At 40.1% G+C, this 16088-nt stretch overlaps 1 protein-coding gene across 1 annotated transcript in view; it reads right to left on the bottom strand.

Annotated features, from left to right (window-relative positions):
• UNC13C (unc-13 homolog C) overlaps window positions 1-16088 on the bottom strand; it is a 784159-nt gene that overhangs the window by 497831 nt on the left and 270240 nt on the right. Inside the window, exons 7-9 of the mRNA XM_068275480.1 lie at window positions 14257-14262; window positions 3176-3247; window positions 1703-1922 (exon numbers count right to left, since the gene is read on the bottom strand). Coding sequence (XP_068131581.1) covers window positions 1703-1922; window positions 3176-3247; window positions 14257-14262 — 298 coding nt within the window. The remainder of the gene's footprint in view (window positions 1-1702; window positions 1923-3175; window positions 3248-14256; window positions 14263-16088) is intronic.

The raw sequence follows: 16088 nt of genomic DNA, 5'->3' as shown, positions 1-16088 counted from the left end.
AAATTATAACAAGAGTAAGTTGATTTATATATTCAAGCAATTTTGTACATTTCATAAGCCCTAGCCTGTACAGTAGCATTGACGGTCACATCCATATATAAATTACCACATAAAATATTAGCAACCTATACTGTAAATAGATACAAAAACACATATTTAAAGGTAGCCTGAAATCCCATGGATCACAAACAAAGCTACTAAGCCTAATATATACAGAGAGATGATGATAGAGAATCTTCCCAGAGTGGTGTACCACATGGCAGACAAAAATAGTCTTGTCACCTAAGTGCACATTGTCCAGTAGGTGAAGAGGGTGTCCTGGACTTAACAATGGAGTAAATGATGTAAGCATTGTGACAAAAATACTATAAGTTAGCGTTGGCTACACCCTGGGGTAAAGATAACTAGTCCTATAAACGTAAAATGTAGTAAACACAGGACAGGAGACATACTTAAAGAGAAACTCCGACCAAGAATTGAACTTTATCCCAATCAGTAGCTGATACCCACTTTTACATGAAAAATATAATGATTTTCACAAACAGACCATCAGGGGGCGCTGTATGACTGATTTTGTGCTGAAACCCCTCCCACAAGAGGCTCTGGTACCGTACGGTACTCTGGGCAAACTGCCACAATGTAACAATGACACACACAGGAAATGGCTGTTTATAGCTGACTGTTAAAGCCAGAACAGCTACATAATCTGCCCACAGTAACAATGTCACCATGTAATACATGTCAGAATGTGAATCTGGGAGAGGAAAGATTTTACAATGAGCAAACTCTGACTAAATCATGTATACATAATTATTGTAAAAATTAAGCACCTTTTTATATTAAATTATTTTCACTGGAGTTCCTCTTTAAGTGTGTTACATAAATACATAAATACATGTGTCAATATAATGTAGAAATATGGTGTAAAGATAAAAATGGGAATGTGTGGCTGCCAAGATGGTCATGTTTGTGGCTTTTAACTGTAGGAATCTGCAGCACTCGGAGATCTGGTATCATTACCACTTTTCTACAGATACTTCCATGAGGTAAAGGATAACAAGAATAACCATTACACAAAGCCATGGAAACTGATGGAATCCTTTGAGGAGCACTCCAGACAAGCTTCTACCAATCACATGCTTACTTCTAGCTTCATTCTAATTGTGCAAATTATTTAAATTACTCTAAAACAGCTTCTGGAAAGCTGATGTTTGTTATTGGTATTACTTAAAGGACAACTGAAGCAAGAGGGATATAGAGGCTGCCATATTTATATCCTTTTAAGCAATACCAGTTGCCTGGCTATCCTGCTGATCCTTTGCCTCTAAAACTCTTAGCCATAGACCCTGAACCAGCATATCAGGTGTTTCTGACATTTTTGTCAGATCTGACAAGATTAGCTGCATGCTTGTTTCTGGTGTGATCCAGACACTACTGCAGCCAAACAGATTAGTAGTGCTGCCAGGCAACTGATATTGTTTAAAAGAAAATAAATATGGCACTCTTCATATCCCCATGCCTTAAATGTCCTTTAAGATTAGACAAAAGTTTTATAGTGCCCCAAAAAGTAATGTGCAAACAAACTGCATCCAAAACTGCTGTACTAAAAAAAACAATGAACTGAACAAGACAGCAGAAACAAAGATAAAAAGCAAGTACTGGACAACAAGAGATTTTGGATAGAGAAAACAAAGATACTTACTTTGTAGGCAATCAGCGTTAAGGAGGTCTTGGCACTTTTCATGACACTTGACGCCACATTCCGTACATCTCATGCCCTGTCTGGCAATGCCCCACAACAGACCCTCACACTCATAACAGTATGTTGGTGTGGTTGCTGTCCATACTTCAAAGTTGTGAGGTGTAGTTGATGATATTGGGTAAATAAGGGCTTGGAGTGTCTTTTTGTAAACATGAGCTTTCTGTAGAGTTAAACAAGAGGTGTGCTGTTACCATCAAGCAACCTCCATTTTCACACACAATTATTTTGTAAGAGTTATAGAACTATATAATCAGCTGTTGGCAGATGCATACAGTGAAACAAAACACTTGTCTAAATTACATGTTACATCTGAAAACAGTCTTCTTTAATCAATACTCTAAAACAGAGAATCCCTGCAATTTTGTGGCATATGGTAGTTATTTGTAGAATGAAAAAGTAATCAGTTGAAGAACTGTGATCGCTTATTTACTCCCCATCAGTTGCCGAGAATAAAAAAATAATAATTTTCATTATTTACAAACCTATTAGTAAATCAGATATTTACACACAAAAATTACTATTATATTTAAAGTTTTATTTTACTCTAAAAACAATGAAACTAAACCTAAAAGAAAACAGACAAGACTTGTGGGTAAATGTTCTACTACTAGTACATGGAGCGCATGTGTTACAGCCTGAGGACAGGCAGTATGCCCGAAACAGCTGTCGGTCAGTGTCTGTTGCAGCTTTTTTAACTTGCACACGTGAAGTTTCTCTGCATGTTGGACTTGTTTATCCTTCATACTATGCAATTATTGACAGGTTTGTGCTGGAATGCTTTTGATGGACAATGGGGGTCCCATGACTCCTATCTAATGCAAGTTGCCGTCACCTGTCTGTGACACTTCTCTATGTGAAGGACTGTTTTGTACAATAAATATTCACAATGATCTGCATTTAATTTGGAGTGTGCTGATCTTCTGTTGTTTTGAGATATATTGAATGTCACCTTGTGCTCTGGTGACTTGATCTTTGCACCTCAATTACGAAGTGGGGAGTGCGGCTGGAAACTACTTCTTTGCTAGTTTTTTTTAAGTGCTTTTATATCTATTTGATTGTTCATGTTGTGTTCATATTTACATATAGTAAACAACTAAACTGGATCTCCCACTCAACCTAAGGCTAAGCACGTTCATATGGTGCTGGGGGGCTTTTATAAAATGAAAACCATCCATTTCTATATTCACACAGTCGGCTCAGGGAATCATTTCGATTGAGTGGGTGCAAAATCTATTAGTACCTATAATATACATTGGCCTTTATGATATGAAGGTCTTAATATTTTCTCTACTTTACATATTCTTACTACAAAACCAAGGCCTAAATAATTTGCTGTTATAATCACTATTCTGGTAATCTTACATGCACTTAAAAAAATAATATACTGATTATTGTTATATAAACTGTACCTACCAGTTCTTCATTGTGCACAGATGTCCGGATAACCATTGCAAGAGATATTCCAGCTTTCCTTGCAGCCAGCGTCTAGACAAAAGAACTATAGGTCACTCTCAGCATAGCATACACATTATATTTACTTTTTACACATAACAGCAATGGCAACAAGCAGTTTGTTTAAACATTATAAGATGGTGCTTTACAAGAGATGATAGTGTAATAACTCCATTAATTGCAGCTGTCTACTAAAAGATTGTTGAGAATACAAACATAATGTGATCCTAACTTACTCTTATTAGGTTTGTTGTAGACTTCCAGGTGTACACTCAGGATCAGTGTTGAGTTTGTTGATAAATATGTTATTGGGCACTGAATCTGACCTATGTAGCTTCCTGTTAGTTCAGTTAGTAAACTGACTATATACTGCTATGGGAGCCTTTAGTCAATTTATTAACCACATGAGAATGAAGGGTAGTATGCTAAATAGTGAGTTTAATTCTAGGGATCATTAAACAGTCCTCTTTAGCATGAGTGTTGATTACACCCACATACCTTTAGCTAAGCTGACATGTTTGGGCTCAGTGAAGTTTCACTCTTTCCTCTACTCTCATGATCTTTGTGAAAAGTTCTCTTTTCTGCTATCAGGAAAACTGGTGCAGGGTTGATGAAGGAGAGGTATATGATTATTATAGCAAACCAGAAATCAAAATTAGCTTATGAGATAAATTGTATGTGTAGAACTAATGGTAAATAGAACATTAATAGCATAGACCAGAGTCTCATATTTTTATTTTCAGTTGAAGGACTGTATTTTTAAGATCTGAATTCCAAACAGCAGTCTTAACAGACTGTTGTAAAATATGCTTCACTGGAAAACAAAATAAGCAGCAGCTGTTTAAGATTTGCAGCCCTGTCTTGTTATCAGCAGTATTTCCTCAGCAAGATAAAAGTGTTTTTGGCTGATGTTTACTTTTCAGGAGAACCTAGCTAAATTCAACTGCCTCATTTGCATGGCTAATAGCACTAGTCAAATTAACCATTTTGGTGCTAGCGGCACCCCCGTATTAAAATATAGAGCTACTGGTGATAGCTGACAATTTGGGGGTAGAGGGCACCTGATTAAAAATAATGGCAGCAAGCAGAGTTTTGCTATTATGTATTGCAACTCTGCAAGTATGATGGAAGGCATGCTGGGACCACTAATTCCCCAGTGCTTGGCGACACTGTAAAATAGTGGTGAGTAGGGGTTGATTATTGTTAGGAGTAGGTGGTGGTTAATTAGCATTAGCTATAGGTACGGGAGGGTTTGTGTGAGAATTAGGGTACAGAAGCACTGGCGTAACAATAGGGGATGCGACCCCTGCCGTCGCAGGGGGGCCTGGGGCCCCCCTAGGGCCCGCTCGGGGGACTTTGTGGGGGCAGGAGGGGTCGCAGCATAAGAGGAGAGCTGTGGTCGCAGATCGGTGGGGAGGGGGGAGATCCCCCCCCCTCCCTCACCTCGGGCTCTTCTCTTAGCGCTCCCCCTCCTGCAATCATTGGTGGTCCTCGTGGCAGCAAAGGCAGGAGGGGGGAGCACTAAGAGGAGAGCCCGAGGTGAGGGAGGGGGGGGAATTTCCCCCTCCCCACCGATCTGCGGCCACAGCTCTCCTCTTATGCTGCGACCCCTCCTGCCCCCAAAAAGTCCCCGAGCGGGCCCTAGGGGGGGGCCCGGAATTTTTTTTGCAGGGGGGCCCGGGGATTTCTAGGTATGCCCCTGTACAGAAGGTCATAGTAGAATATCAGTAAAATTACAGAATTTCCACAATTACGGATAGTAGAATACTGGTAAAATTACCGCTATTCTACTACCTGCTGGGTTCAAAAAAGTCCTAGCACATTAAAGGGAACCATAGAGCCACCACTGGTTGCAATAACATGCAGAAATAGATAGGGATGCTTTTATTATTATTCAAACATTTCTCAGGTATGAAAAAAAAATATCTTGGCTTATTTGTGTGTAGCTGCTTAGAGATTTCTCAACCAGCTATTAGGAGAAAATCCCTATTGGCCCTGTGGGAAATGTCCAAATGCAGCCTAATACGACCTGGCACACCATCTATCATGCCTGCCAAAGTGAGTAGGTTTCATAGTCTAAAACATATTTAATGAGCAGACACAGCTATTAAGAACAAGGATTGTTACTAATCACCATTCAGGCCTTCAGGAAGAACGGCCATTCATTAAGTGATCATCAGTCTATATGTCAGCATATCAACCTGCACAATAAGAAAAATACATGACAGGTGAAACTTAATGCAGATATTTGATCCCTAATGCAGATATTTGATCCCTGATGCAGATGAGAGCTGACAGCAGGAACATTTTTTTTTGTTTTACTTACATATGCCATTGCTTCTACAAGAAACAAGCTGGCTTTCAGCCTGTTTACATGGGAAAGGAAACAATTTGTGCCATGCACTGAAATATGCCATGCTTTAAATGGGCCCTGCATTCAGCAAAATAACAGCTATAAAAATAGCTGAGTGCTAAGTTTTTCTACAATAATTTAAAAATAAAATGGGAACTACGTGCTAAATAAACACACTTCAACATAGTGCACAGCAGACACATTAGTGTAATTTAGCACTGACATTCCTAAAGTGGACCTGAACTCTTGCACAGGACAGAAGGAAAAACATAGAGAAATGCATCCTGTATGTATTTAGAGAGTTTAACCTGTTTAATTCCCCCTCATTTGTGTCTATCGTATATACTCGCATACAAGCCGAATTTTTGACCCCCCAAAAGTGGGTCGAAAGTTGGGGGGTCGGCTTGTATGCGAGCCATGTGGTCCGCCCCCCCACCCTCCTCCGCGTCCGCCGCTGCTATTACCTTAGCCGGCGCCGCTTCTTATATTCCCCTCTCCTGCCCGGTAATTCACAGCAGCTCTCTTCACGGCTGCTGTCTGTGATGAGGCAGAGAGCGGTTCCCATGGCAATGGCGATACACATCGCCGCTACAGGAAGCCACGCTCTCTACTGCTTCCTGCTTCTTTCCAGACAGAAGCCGTGAAGAGCGCTGCTGTGAATTACCGAGCAGGAGAGGGGGCACTATACTGGGCACTACCTACCTATACTGGGCACTACCTACCTATACTGGGCACTATACTAGCTATACTGGGGCACTTTACTAGCTATACTGGGCACTATACTAGCTATACTAGGCACTATACTAGCTATACTGGGGAACTACCTACCTATACTGGGCACTATACTAGCTATACTGGGGCACTTTACTAGCTATACTGTGCACTATACTAGCTATGCTGGGCACTATACTAGCTATACTGGGGCACTACCTACCCATACTGGGCACTTTACTAGCTATACTGGGGCAGTTTACTAGCTATACTGGGCACTATACTAGCTATACTGGGGCACTACCTACCTATACTGGGCACTATACTAGCTATACTGGGGCACTTTACTAGCTATACTGGGCACTATACTAGCTTTACTGGGCACTATACTAGCTATACTGGGGCACTACCTACCCATACTGGGCACTTTACTAGCTATACTGGGCACTATACTAGCTATACTGGGCACTATACTACCTATACTGGGCACTATACTAGCTATACTGCGGCACTGCCTACCCATACTGGGCACTATACTAGCTATACTGGGGCACTACCTACACATACTGGGCACTATACTAGCCATACTGGGCACTATACTAGCTATACTGGGCACTTTACTAGCTATACTGGGCACTATACTAGCTATACTGGGCACTATACTAGCTATACTGGGGCACTACCTACCCATACTGGGCACTTTACTAGCTATACTGGGACACACTAGGGGAATAAGGTGGCCAGCATTTCCTATCCCCGGCTTATATGGGGGTCAATCATTTTTTCCTGTTTTTTAGGTAAAAGTAGGGGGGGGGCGGCTTATATGCGCGTCAGCTTGTATGCGAGTATATACGATAATCACAAGTTGTATTTTTGATCCCCCCATATCACATGACTGCCACGGCAGAGACGGCAGATAAGCTCCCTTGAAAGCACAGGCTGTAAACAATATGTCTGCTTCCATGAATAAGGAAGTAGAGACAGTGCAGATTTATTTTAGGATTTGTATCAGCTGTAACAAATACATGTTTTTGTTTAAAGGAAATTAGAATGTCCTATCTGCTCTAAAAAATACATAACAGCATGAGTTCAGGTCCGCTTTAAAGCAAGTCAATTAATTTAACTACTTTGGCCTCCTGGACGTACTAGCTACGCCCAGGAGGCCATGTGCGCGTCTGCGCGCTCCCGCGGCCGATCGCGCGCGTGCACGTGCGCTCCCGGCAGCGGATTGTTAGCCCACGAATCAGTGAATCGGGCTATGGTGCCCGATCACTGATTCCTCTCCACCGTAGAAAAAGCGACAGCTTTTCTCAGAAGCTCCGCTTTTTCTGGCTGTTGCGTCCCCCATACGTCCCTCTAAGCGTATGTTACGCTTAGAGTGACGTCATGTAAACAAACTCATGGCCGCTATCTTGTGACCAAAAAGTAAAACTACAACTAAAAGTAAAAAAAAAAACCTCAACACACATTTACATTATAAAAGTTCTGTTTACATCCCACCCTACCAAAAAATACCCAAATAAAATGTTTAATATAAAAAAAAACATTACAATAATAATAAAAAAAAAAAACATGTAAATATTTACCTAAGCGTCTCAACTTTTTAAATATCAATGTAAAGATAAAATATTTCTATACTTTTTTTATTTTAAACTTGTAAATAGTGATCGATGCAAAATGGAAAAAATGCACCTTTATTTCCAAATAAAATATTTTCACCATACATTGTTATAGGGACATAATTTTAACGGTGTAATAACCGGGACATATGGGCAAATACAATACGTGAGTTTTAATTATGAAGGCATGTATTATTTTAAAACTATAATGGCTGAAAACTGAGAAATAATGATTTTTTTTCCGTTTTTCTCTTATTCTTCCTGTTAAAATGCATTTACAGTAAAGTAAATCGGGAATGTAGACAGTTCCCTGTTGGTGCGATCTGGCAATCCTCCTTAGGCAGCTCTCAGTATCCACTAGAGAAAGTAAAAACATGCAAAAGAGAGAGCGCTCTGAGTGACAAATAAATAAGAGCATCCACCCTGCCAAGGACAGGTCTCACCTATTCAGAAATGGCTGCTCGTAGGATAGCGTTTGTCCCTTTAGGGGCCAGGGACCAGGCTCATGATCCAGCTCCAGGTGGGGAATCCGGAGGGCCACCAGGGAGTCACGTTCTCAGTTTGGACACTTCCAGGGAGGCTGTAGGCAGGCCAAATGTTAGATCCTGGCGCACACTCACCTTGCGAGACCAAACGGGAGTGAGCGGCGTCTATGCGATGTCAGTAGCGTACTGAGAAGTATTGTGCGGCTAGCAGATATAACCGCTGACTTGCCGCAAAGCCTCCCTTTTATACCTTACTACCTCACCACTCTCTATTTTATTTGCGGCAAGTCAGCGGTTATATCTGTCCAAACTGAGAACGTGACTCCCTGGTGGCCCTCCGGATTCCCCGCCTGGAGCTGGATCATGAGCCTGGTCCCTGGCCCCTAAAGGGACAAACGCTATCAGAGGCTGTGTCCTACGAGCAGCCATTTCTGAACAGGTGAGACCTGTCCTTGGCAGGGTGGATGCTCTTATTTATTTGTCACTCAGAGTGCTCTCTCTTTTGCATGTTTTTACTTTACAGTAAAGTGGCTCTTAGCAAAATGTACCACCTAAAGAAAGCCTAATTGGTTGCGGAAAAAACAAGATATAGATCAGTTCATTCTGATAAGTAGTGATAAAGTTATAGGCTAATAAATGGGAGGTGAACATTCCTCGGATGCATAAAGTGAAAACGACTGAAGGCTGAAGTGGTTAAGGTACTCTGATCCAAACTACAGCTAAAACCTTCCTTTTCATTTCTGAATAAAATGGGGAAGGGTTAGGCCATTTGTTGGATTTTTATTTTTTGCCTGTATCCAAATCCATGAATTTAAAGCAGAACTGAAGTATCTTTAAAAAAATAAATAAAAGATTTTCACTTACCTGGGGCATCTGCTAGCCCCCTGCAGCCGACCTGTGACCTCACCGGTCCTGAACGATCCTCCGATCCCCCGCAACGGATACTTTTCTTTATGCAGTGGAAGCCAACTTCTAGGTCAAAGTCCACTGCACCCCGGCCATGCGTATCCTTGTATGTGTTCCCATGGCCCGGAGCATCTTGCGCAAGCACAGTAAGAGAAAATCTGTACTGCGCCTGTGCACTTCGCTCCTGGCGACGGGAGCGTGAACGAGGATGCACGTGGCCACAGCCGTACAGGCGCAGTGGCCACTGACCGGGAAAACTAAAGTAATCTGTGGCAGGGGAACAGAGGATCGTTCAGGACCGGTGAGGCCACAGGTTGGCTGCAGAGGGCTGGCAGAAGCCTCAGGTAAGTGAATTTTTTTTAATAGATACTTCAGCTCAGCTTTAAATGTGAGCCTACGGTGTTACATGGCAAGGAGGTAAGGGGAAGCAGAAAAAATGTGACAAAACATGAAAAGGATTTTTTTTCCCATCTCAGAAACAAAAAGATTCCTTATTGTTTGTTCTGTTGAAGAGATTTACACACTTCCTATATATACATAGAGTAAAGTTCCCCCCAGTAGAAACACTGACAACCAAACAACTTCCCTCTCCTCTGATTCTCCCTGCAAATCTGCTGGGAAAAATCTGGTCTCCTGTCTATACTTAAAGATGAATTATCACAGGTACCTTCTGTTTTAAGAAGGCACATGACACTAAGTTCTAGGAAATTTTGGTGCTCTACATTCTTAGATTCCCTGTATGCCTAAATAATGCGGAGTGTTAGCTGGTCAGTGATGGAACCTCTGACTTTGACATGATTTTGACACACAAAAAGCTACTGATTCAATAAGCTTTTCTCTTGACTTTTTTTCACAGGAATGTATTTACATACTTGAGGTGGTCATACATCTAGCTATATATGCGCAGATTCAGCCAAGAGGCAGATCTCTCTCAAATCAAATCTGATCAGATATTTCTTGGCTGCCAAAACACCACAGGCCTGCTCCCAATCGATTTCAGCATGAAAGCTTTTGCAAATCGGTCTTGTTATGCAACCTCACTGCCCCTGTCCACTGTCCCTCCAGTGCCCATACATGTAAATATTTTACCTGACTGCTGCCCCCAAATGTCGGGCTGTACTTCTGCATTTGCGTCCTATGTAACTATTGGCATACTGCATTTAGGGCAAATGTTTGACATCACAAACACGCACCCACATGCAATATGCGAGTAGTCACGTTAGACGTGAATACAGAAGTACAGCAGAGAATCAGCAGTCACTCATGGGCAGTAGAGAAGTAAAGCATTTACATACATGGGCCCCAGGGGGACAACTAACATGTGGGGGGACAGCAGCTGCGGGCCCATTGCGTTTACCGTCACAATATCACACGCCGTTACCGCTATGCACCCAACAGACCATGTTGGCCCAAGATTTCCCATCAAGCCCAATGAATACATTCTAAAAATTTTGTGTTGAAACTGGTTGAATGTATTGACTATGTATGGGCATCTTTACTACTTTCCTCTGTGAGAGGCTGAATATCAACTTAGCAGATAAGATGATAACATATGTCCTGTGAGAGATTGAGTGGTGTAAACAGCCATTACAGTACCTCACACTCCCATGTCCTTCCTAAAACTTCATCTTTTGTATTTTCCACAGACTATCTATATTCCTTCAGAGCAAACAGTATCAGCTTTGCACAGTAAAAACAATTGGAAACTATTTCTTGTGCATCTTCTTCACTGCATGACTGAAGAAAATGCAAGACTGGCTGGGGTTGTAAAAAGAAGCAACAGGTGCGACAGAAACAGCTAACTGAATGGACAAAAGAAGGCCAGGGCAATAAGCAATCTGAGCTAAATGCCTTTTCATTTTAGATGATTGATTAGGTTACATCCCCTACTGACAAAGTCAGCAAGTAAGTTGAGTCGATCAATGTAACTGACGGGATAGTCTGAATTTTGCAGAGTAAAGCACCAATGACAATAACACATTATTGAAGTTCTAGAGAAAATGAAGCTGACAGTCTACTCTTTGTGGCAAAAAAAAAAAGACAGCCGCAGAAGTACTGTTGTTTTCCTGCATGGTGTTATCGTAAAAATAATTTAAAGGGAACCTGAATTTTTATTTTTCTGTGCATCAAAGTAACTCTTCAGATCAAAACAGACTTTTGTGGCTTGGAGACCACAAATTACAAGACAAAGGCTTGCAATAGTACCTATTAATAAGACTTCAGTAGGAACCTCCAAAGCCCCTATTCAATTAACTTTTTTTTCTGATTTTTTTAATGAGGAGATAATGTTAGTCATGTTACTTCAAAAACTTTCTGCTGTCTGAGTTATAGGCTTTCTGGAGTGTTTGCTGCCTCAGTGAATAGGCGGCAAGTGCTATTGTGCGGCAGAAAATATAGCTCCACTGGCCTTGTCTCTATTACCGATAGGTTTCCTGGAGAGACTTTGTTGCTAACTGTAATCCTCCTGTAATCATTAGGCTGTATGGGGTTACAAAATTAGTAATAGCTTAGTCGCCAGCTCTAATACAATGATATTGCAAACACAGACCATGCGGGCTGGTATAGCTCAGGGTGGGAAGCCCCACACCTGATGGGCTTTGAATTCTGGCTATACCAGCCTGCATAGCCAACCAAAACCTTTATTTGCCACTGACTAGTTAAAGCCTATGTTCACCCCAAAGCATATTCAAACTTTGGATAGAGAAAAAAAGAAAGATTACAACTTTTCTAGGTTGATTGACTGTCTGGGTCTACTCACAGGTGTTGCAAAGAGATGATCTGTAAATAAATCTAATAGGGACACAAACAGTAGTAACAAAATAACTGGGGCTCTAAACTTTCCTCAAACATCTAAAGCTAAATAATATGTTTTTGGTGAAATTGAACGTTGTCCTACTAATAATATACCCCACACTCTGTGTTCTGTTCTATAAGCACAAAGTTGTTTTTCTAATGTATAACTGCCTACAATAGTAACACCCGTGGTTTCTTTTTTCTTAAAGATTTGTTTTGTCATTAAGTGTGCCAAGCCCGAGTCTGTGTAGTACAAATTCTTTACTGATGTTCTGTTCCTCACACAAATAATCCACTTTCTTTCTTTCTTCCAGATACTGAAGACAGCTTGCCTTGTTCTGTCTAGCTTACAGATTTATGCAGACCAGTTTATCTGCAGTTTTCTCAAGTGTATACAGCTGTGATTCATCATAAAAAGTATTCACAGATACTATCAGGTGGGTTGATTTACACATCCCACCGGTACCTGACTCAAATACATCTTATATTTACTGCACAGATTAAAGACCAGGAAAAGAAGATGTTAATCCTAACTGATGTGTTCCAACCATGAATAACAAAACAGACTCTGGCATCTGTAGCAGGCCTTGTGTAGCACTTCTGGAAATTTTGCTTCACTAAAGGTGGCCATACATGGTACAATTTTTCATTTTTTTTCGATTCGATAATTTAGTTCGATTATTACGTTAGATCTAATATAAAGATTGTTCCAGCATGTTCGATCAGATTTTTCTCAAAAAAATGGGATAATCAATTTTCTTGATCGAAAAAGAAAATATTTTCAACTTTCATTTGATTCAATCATTTAGATTGAAAAAACGGGAAAATCGAACATTTTTATAGTATCGTGTATGGGCATCATAGAACATATTCCTTACACTTTCTCAGATGTATTTTACTGCCTGACAATAGTATCTACTTCTATGTCCATTTGTGAGACTACAATAATCAGAGAGGTTGTAATGTTTTAATTGACTTTATCCTGGTCAGAGAAGAGGAGTTAGGACTACTACATGTGAAAGCACCATTGTACCCTATTCTGTAGCATAATCAGATATATAATCAGATAATCAGATACAGGGATGGTCGTAGTCAGCCAACTTCGCTACGCTGGAAATACGAGTTGCATTCATAGACTACGCGTTAAAATACGCAACTACGCGTACTGCGAAGCGTAGTGTATGCGGATGCTTATGCCCGCATGCAGAATGCTTATATAGGGAACTCTTCTATGCGTACATTCCCCTTTCCCATGCGTAAATTTGTAAGCATACAATCGCACGCGGAAAATTAGATGCGAGTAACGTATTCGTAGTTCACTACGCAATACACGTTAACTACACATAGTGGGCGTAAGCTACGCGCAGCGGTACTTTGCTACGCATAAATTCGTAAGCGTAGTTTTGAAACGTCACCTATGAACTACGATGCGTAGATGCTAACTACGATGCGTAAATTCACACTGGCGTAGTTTCTGCTCATCACTGATCAGATATAACAAGCATCCTAAGATTTTAGGTAAGATACGAGAGACAGAGAGGAGAACGGGAGGAGTGGTGGGCATCAGGACAGGTGATAGCATATGCCTGCTCTCCCTGTTTCTCTAGCTTTATTCAGCCTGGGTATCCTTTAATGCTAATAAGGTTAATATGCATTGCTAAGGGATCCAAGAACAGACACATGGAATATAGCTAGAACTGAATTGGGTGCCAGTAGATACTGCTATAAGCAATAATGCAGAATACTGGTTATACATATAGGCATAAGGCCCGGTTCAAACTTGCATTAAAGTGGCAAACGGATTCATGAAAATGGATCTGATCACCGGTCGATCGGATCTGTTTTCACTTGGTTTCTGTTCCACTGCTTCCATTCCATTTCCCCACATCTCTCCAGACCCCCAAACCCAAAGTATATTTGAACCTTAGCAGTGGGGGGCGGGGGTAGCAATCACCTGCCTGGACGGATGACCCTAGAAACGATGAGTAACCCCATGATCTCCCCCTATCTCTCCTCATTTAGACACAGCCTGTCGTGACAGTCTGTCTTATTTTAACCTTTAAGCGATAAGGCTGTAGTACTTCCGAATAATCAGTAAGGCATTCTCTGAACTTCTGTCACTCAGAATTCATGAACAACAAATTGGTTATATAGATAATGTCAAATGTTACTTACCATAGCCTGCAATCACAAGAAGCACATGAAGGGGAAAAAATACAAGATTTGTTTCAATATGAAAGTACTGTAGGCATAAAAATATAAAATATAATTCATTATCATTATTACAATAATAATAATCACAATCACAGTTCACAAGAAGAGGTATATTAAAAATAAACATTTGTCAAAAGAAAAAAAATCAATATAAATTTTAGTCAAAGGAAAACTGAATTTATAAGCTGCAAAATGCCATTTATTTGCAATAGGCAAGTGAAGCATATGTATAACAGTACATTTAGCATTGTGATTTAGTGACTATGCATCACTGTTACCCTCTGTCAGGTAAAGCATGGCTTTTTTCAGTATCTATGCAGTTATTGCACTTTTGGGTCTCACTCACACTGCTACCGTTACATTTTGCGGCATTGCCTAGGACATGCAAAGTAAATGGTTTTTTGAGAGGTCCTTTTTGTATGAGCAATGTGTGAACACCCAATGAAAGACATTAATATTATGTTAAGAAAAAGGCACAGTGGGAACTGTGTGCTTTATACCTAAGGTTAAACTGAATTTTTAATTTTTAATTTTCCTTTATCATTTATGTTTGTCATGATAGTAAATAGTTGCATTCCTTTGCAGATTATTATTATTTTTCTTTTTGTTTGTGGAGTATGCTTTATGGTTTCAGGCAAATGTAAAGGGGCAAAACATATGGCTTTTATTTATATTTCTGCTAACATGGCTATAGCACACTATACTCCAGTTTTTTGACCATTAGTATAATCATATCATAAGATTAAAAACTTGGTACATTCCTTGCAATGTATAGGACTAAAGAGCTACAACCCTGTCTCTCAAAAATGTAGGGCACTATGTTAAATAATAAAAACAAACAGCAATGATTTTCAAATAATTCATAGCCTATATTTAACTTTATAAGTGATGACTGAGCAAAGACAGCATATTAAATGCTGAAACTTAGATATACAATTATTGTTTTATGAAAAAAAAATGTTCATTTTGATGTAGTGTCAGAAAGAGATTTCAAACAGGCTGGGACAGAGGCAGGAAAAGACTGAAAAAGTTATATAATCGAGAAAAAATAAAATAAAACACCTGGTGGAATATCATATTGTGAGTTAAGCTGATTGGCAAGATATCAGTAACATCATTTGGTATAAAAAGAGCATCCCAAGAGGTTAGGTCTTCCAGAAGCAAAGACGGGCAGGTGTAAATCAGTTAGTGTAACACTGTACAAAAACTGAAGAAAAATGTTTCTCAATGTAAAACTGCAAATAATTTGAGGATTCCCTCATTTATAATGCACATCATTGAAAAACGTAAAGAATCTTGAGAAATCACTGTACGCAAGGGTCAAGGCCAAAAGCCAATATTGGATGGCAACCATCTTCAGGCACTCATTTTGAGGCAGTACATCAAAAATACACATGATTCTATCAAATTAATGCATGGGCTCAGGAATGTTTCCAAAAAGCAATGTTTGTGGCCATAGTTCATTGCTGCAGTCATAAGAGAAACTGATGTTAATTCTCTTCACATCTCAATCAATCAAATCTATTGATGTTTAAATCCTTCACTGTTAATGTTATGTCTGCAATTGGATTTTAACACTGTTTATTGACAATTCCATGTGTTCTTAGGATGAGTTTTATAGATTAAAGCATTCATTGCACATATCCAGTTATTTTATGTATGTGAAATGTTGCCCTTGTGTTTGTAAGCACCAATGGCTGTCTTTAAGCTTTGGGATTCATGCTGAAAAGGGAGTTATTACAGCTGATATCAGCTTATTTACAGCTGTGTGCTAACTGGATTTTATCAGCTAA

The sequence above is a fragment of the Hyperolius riggenbachi genome, chromosome 3 (assembly GCF_040937935.1).
Source record: "Hyperolius riggenbachi isolate aHypRig1 chromosome 3, aHypRig1.pri, whole genome shotgun sequence".
NCBI lineage: Eukaryota > Metazoa > Chordata > Amphibia > Anura > Hyperoliidae > Hyperolius > Hyperolius riggenbachi.
Note: the sequence above shows the minus strand (reverse complement) of the source record. Positions and strands in the feature narration are given on the sequence as shown.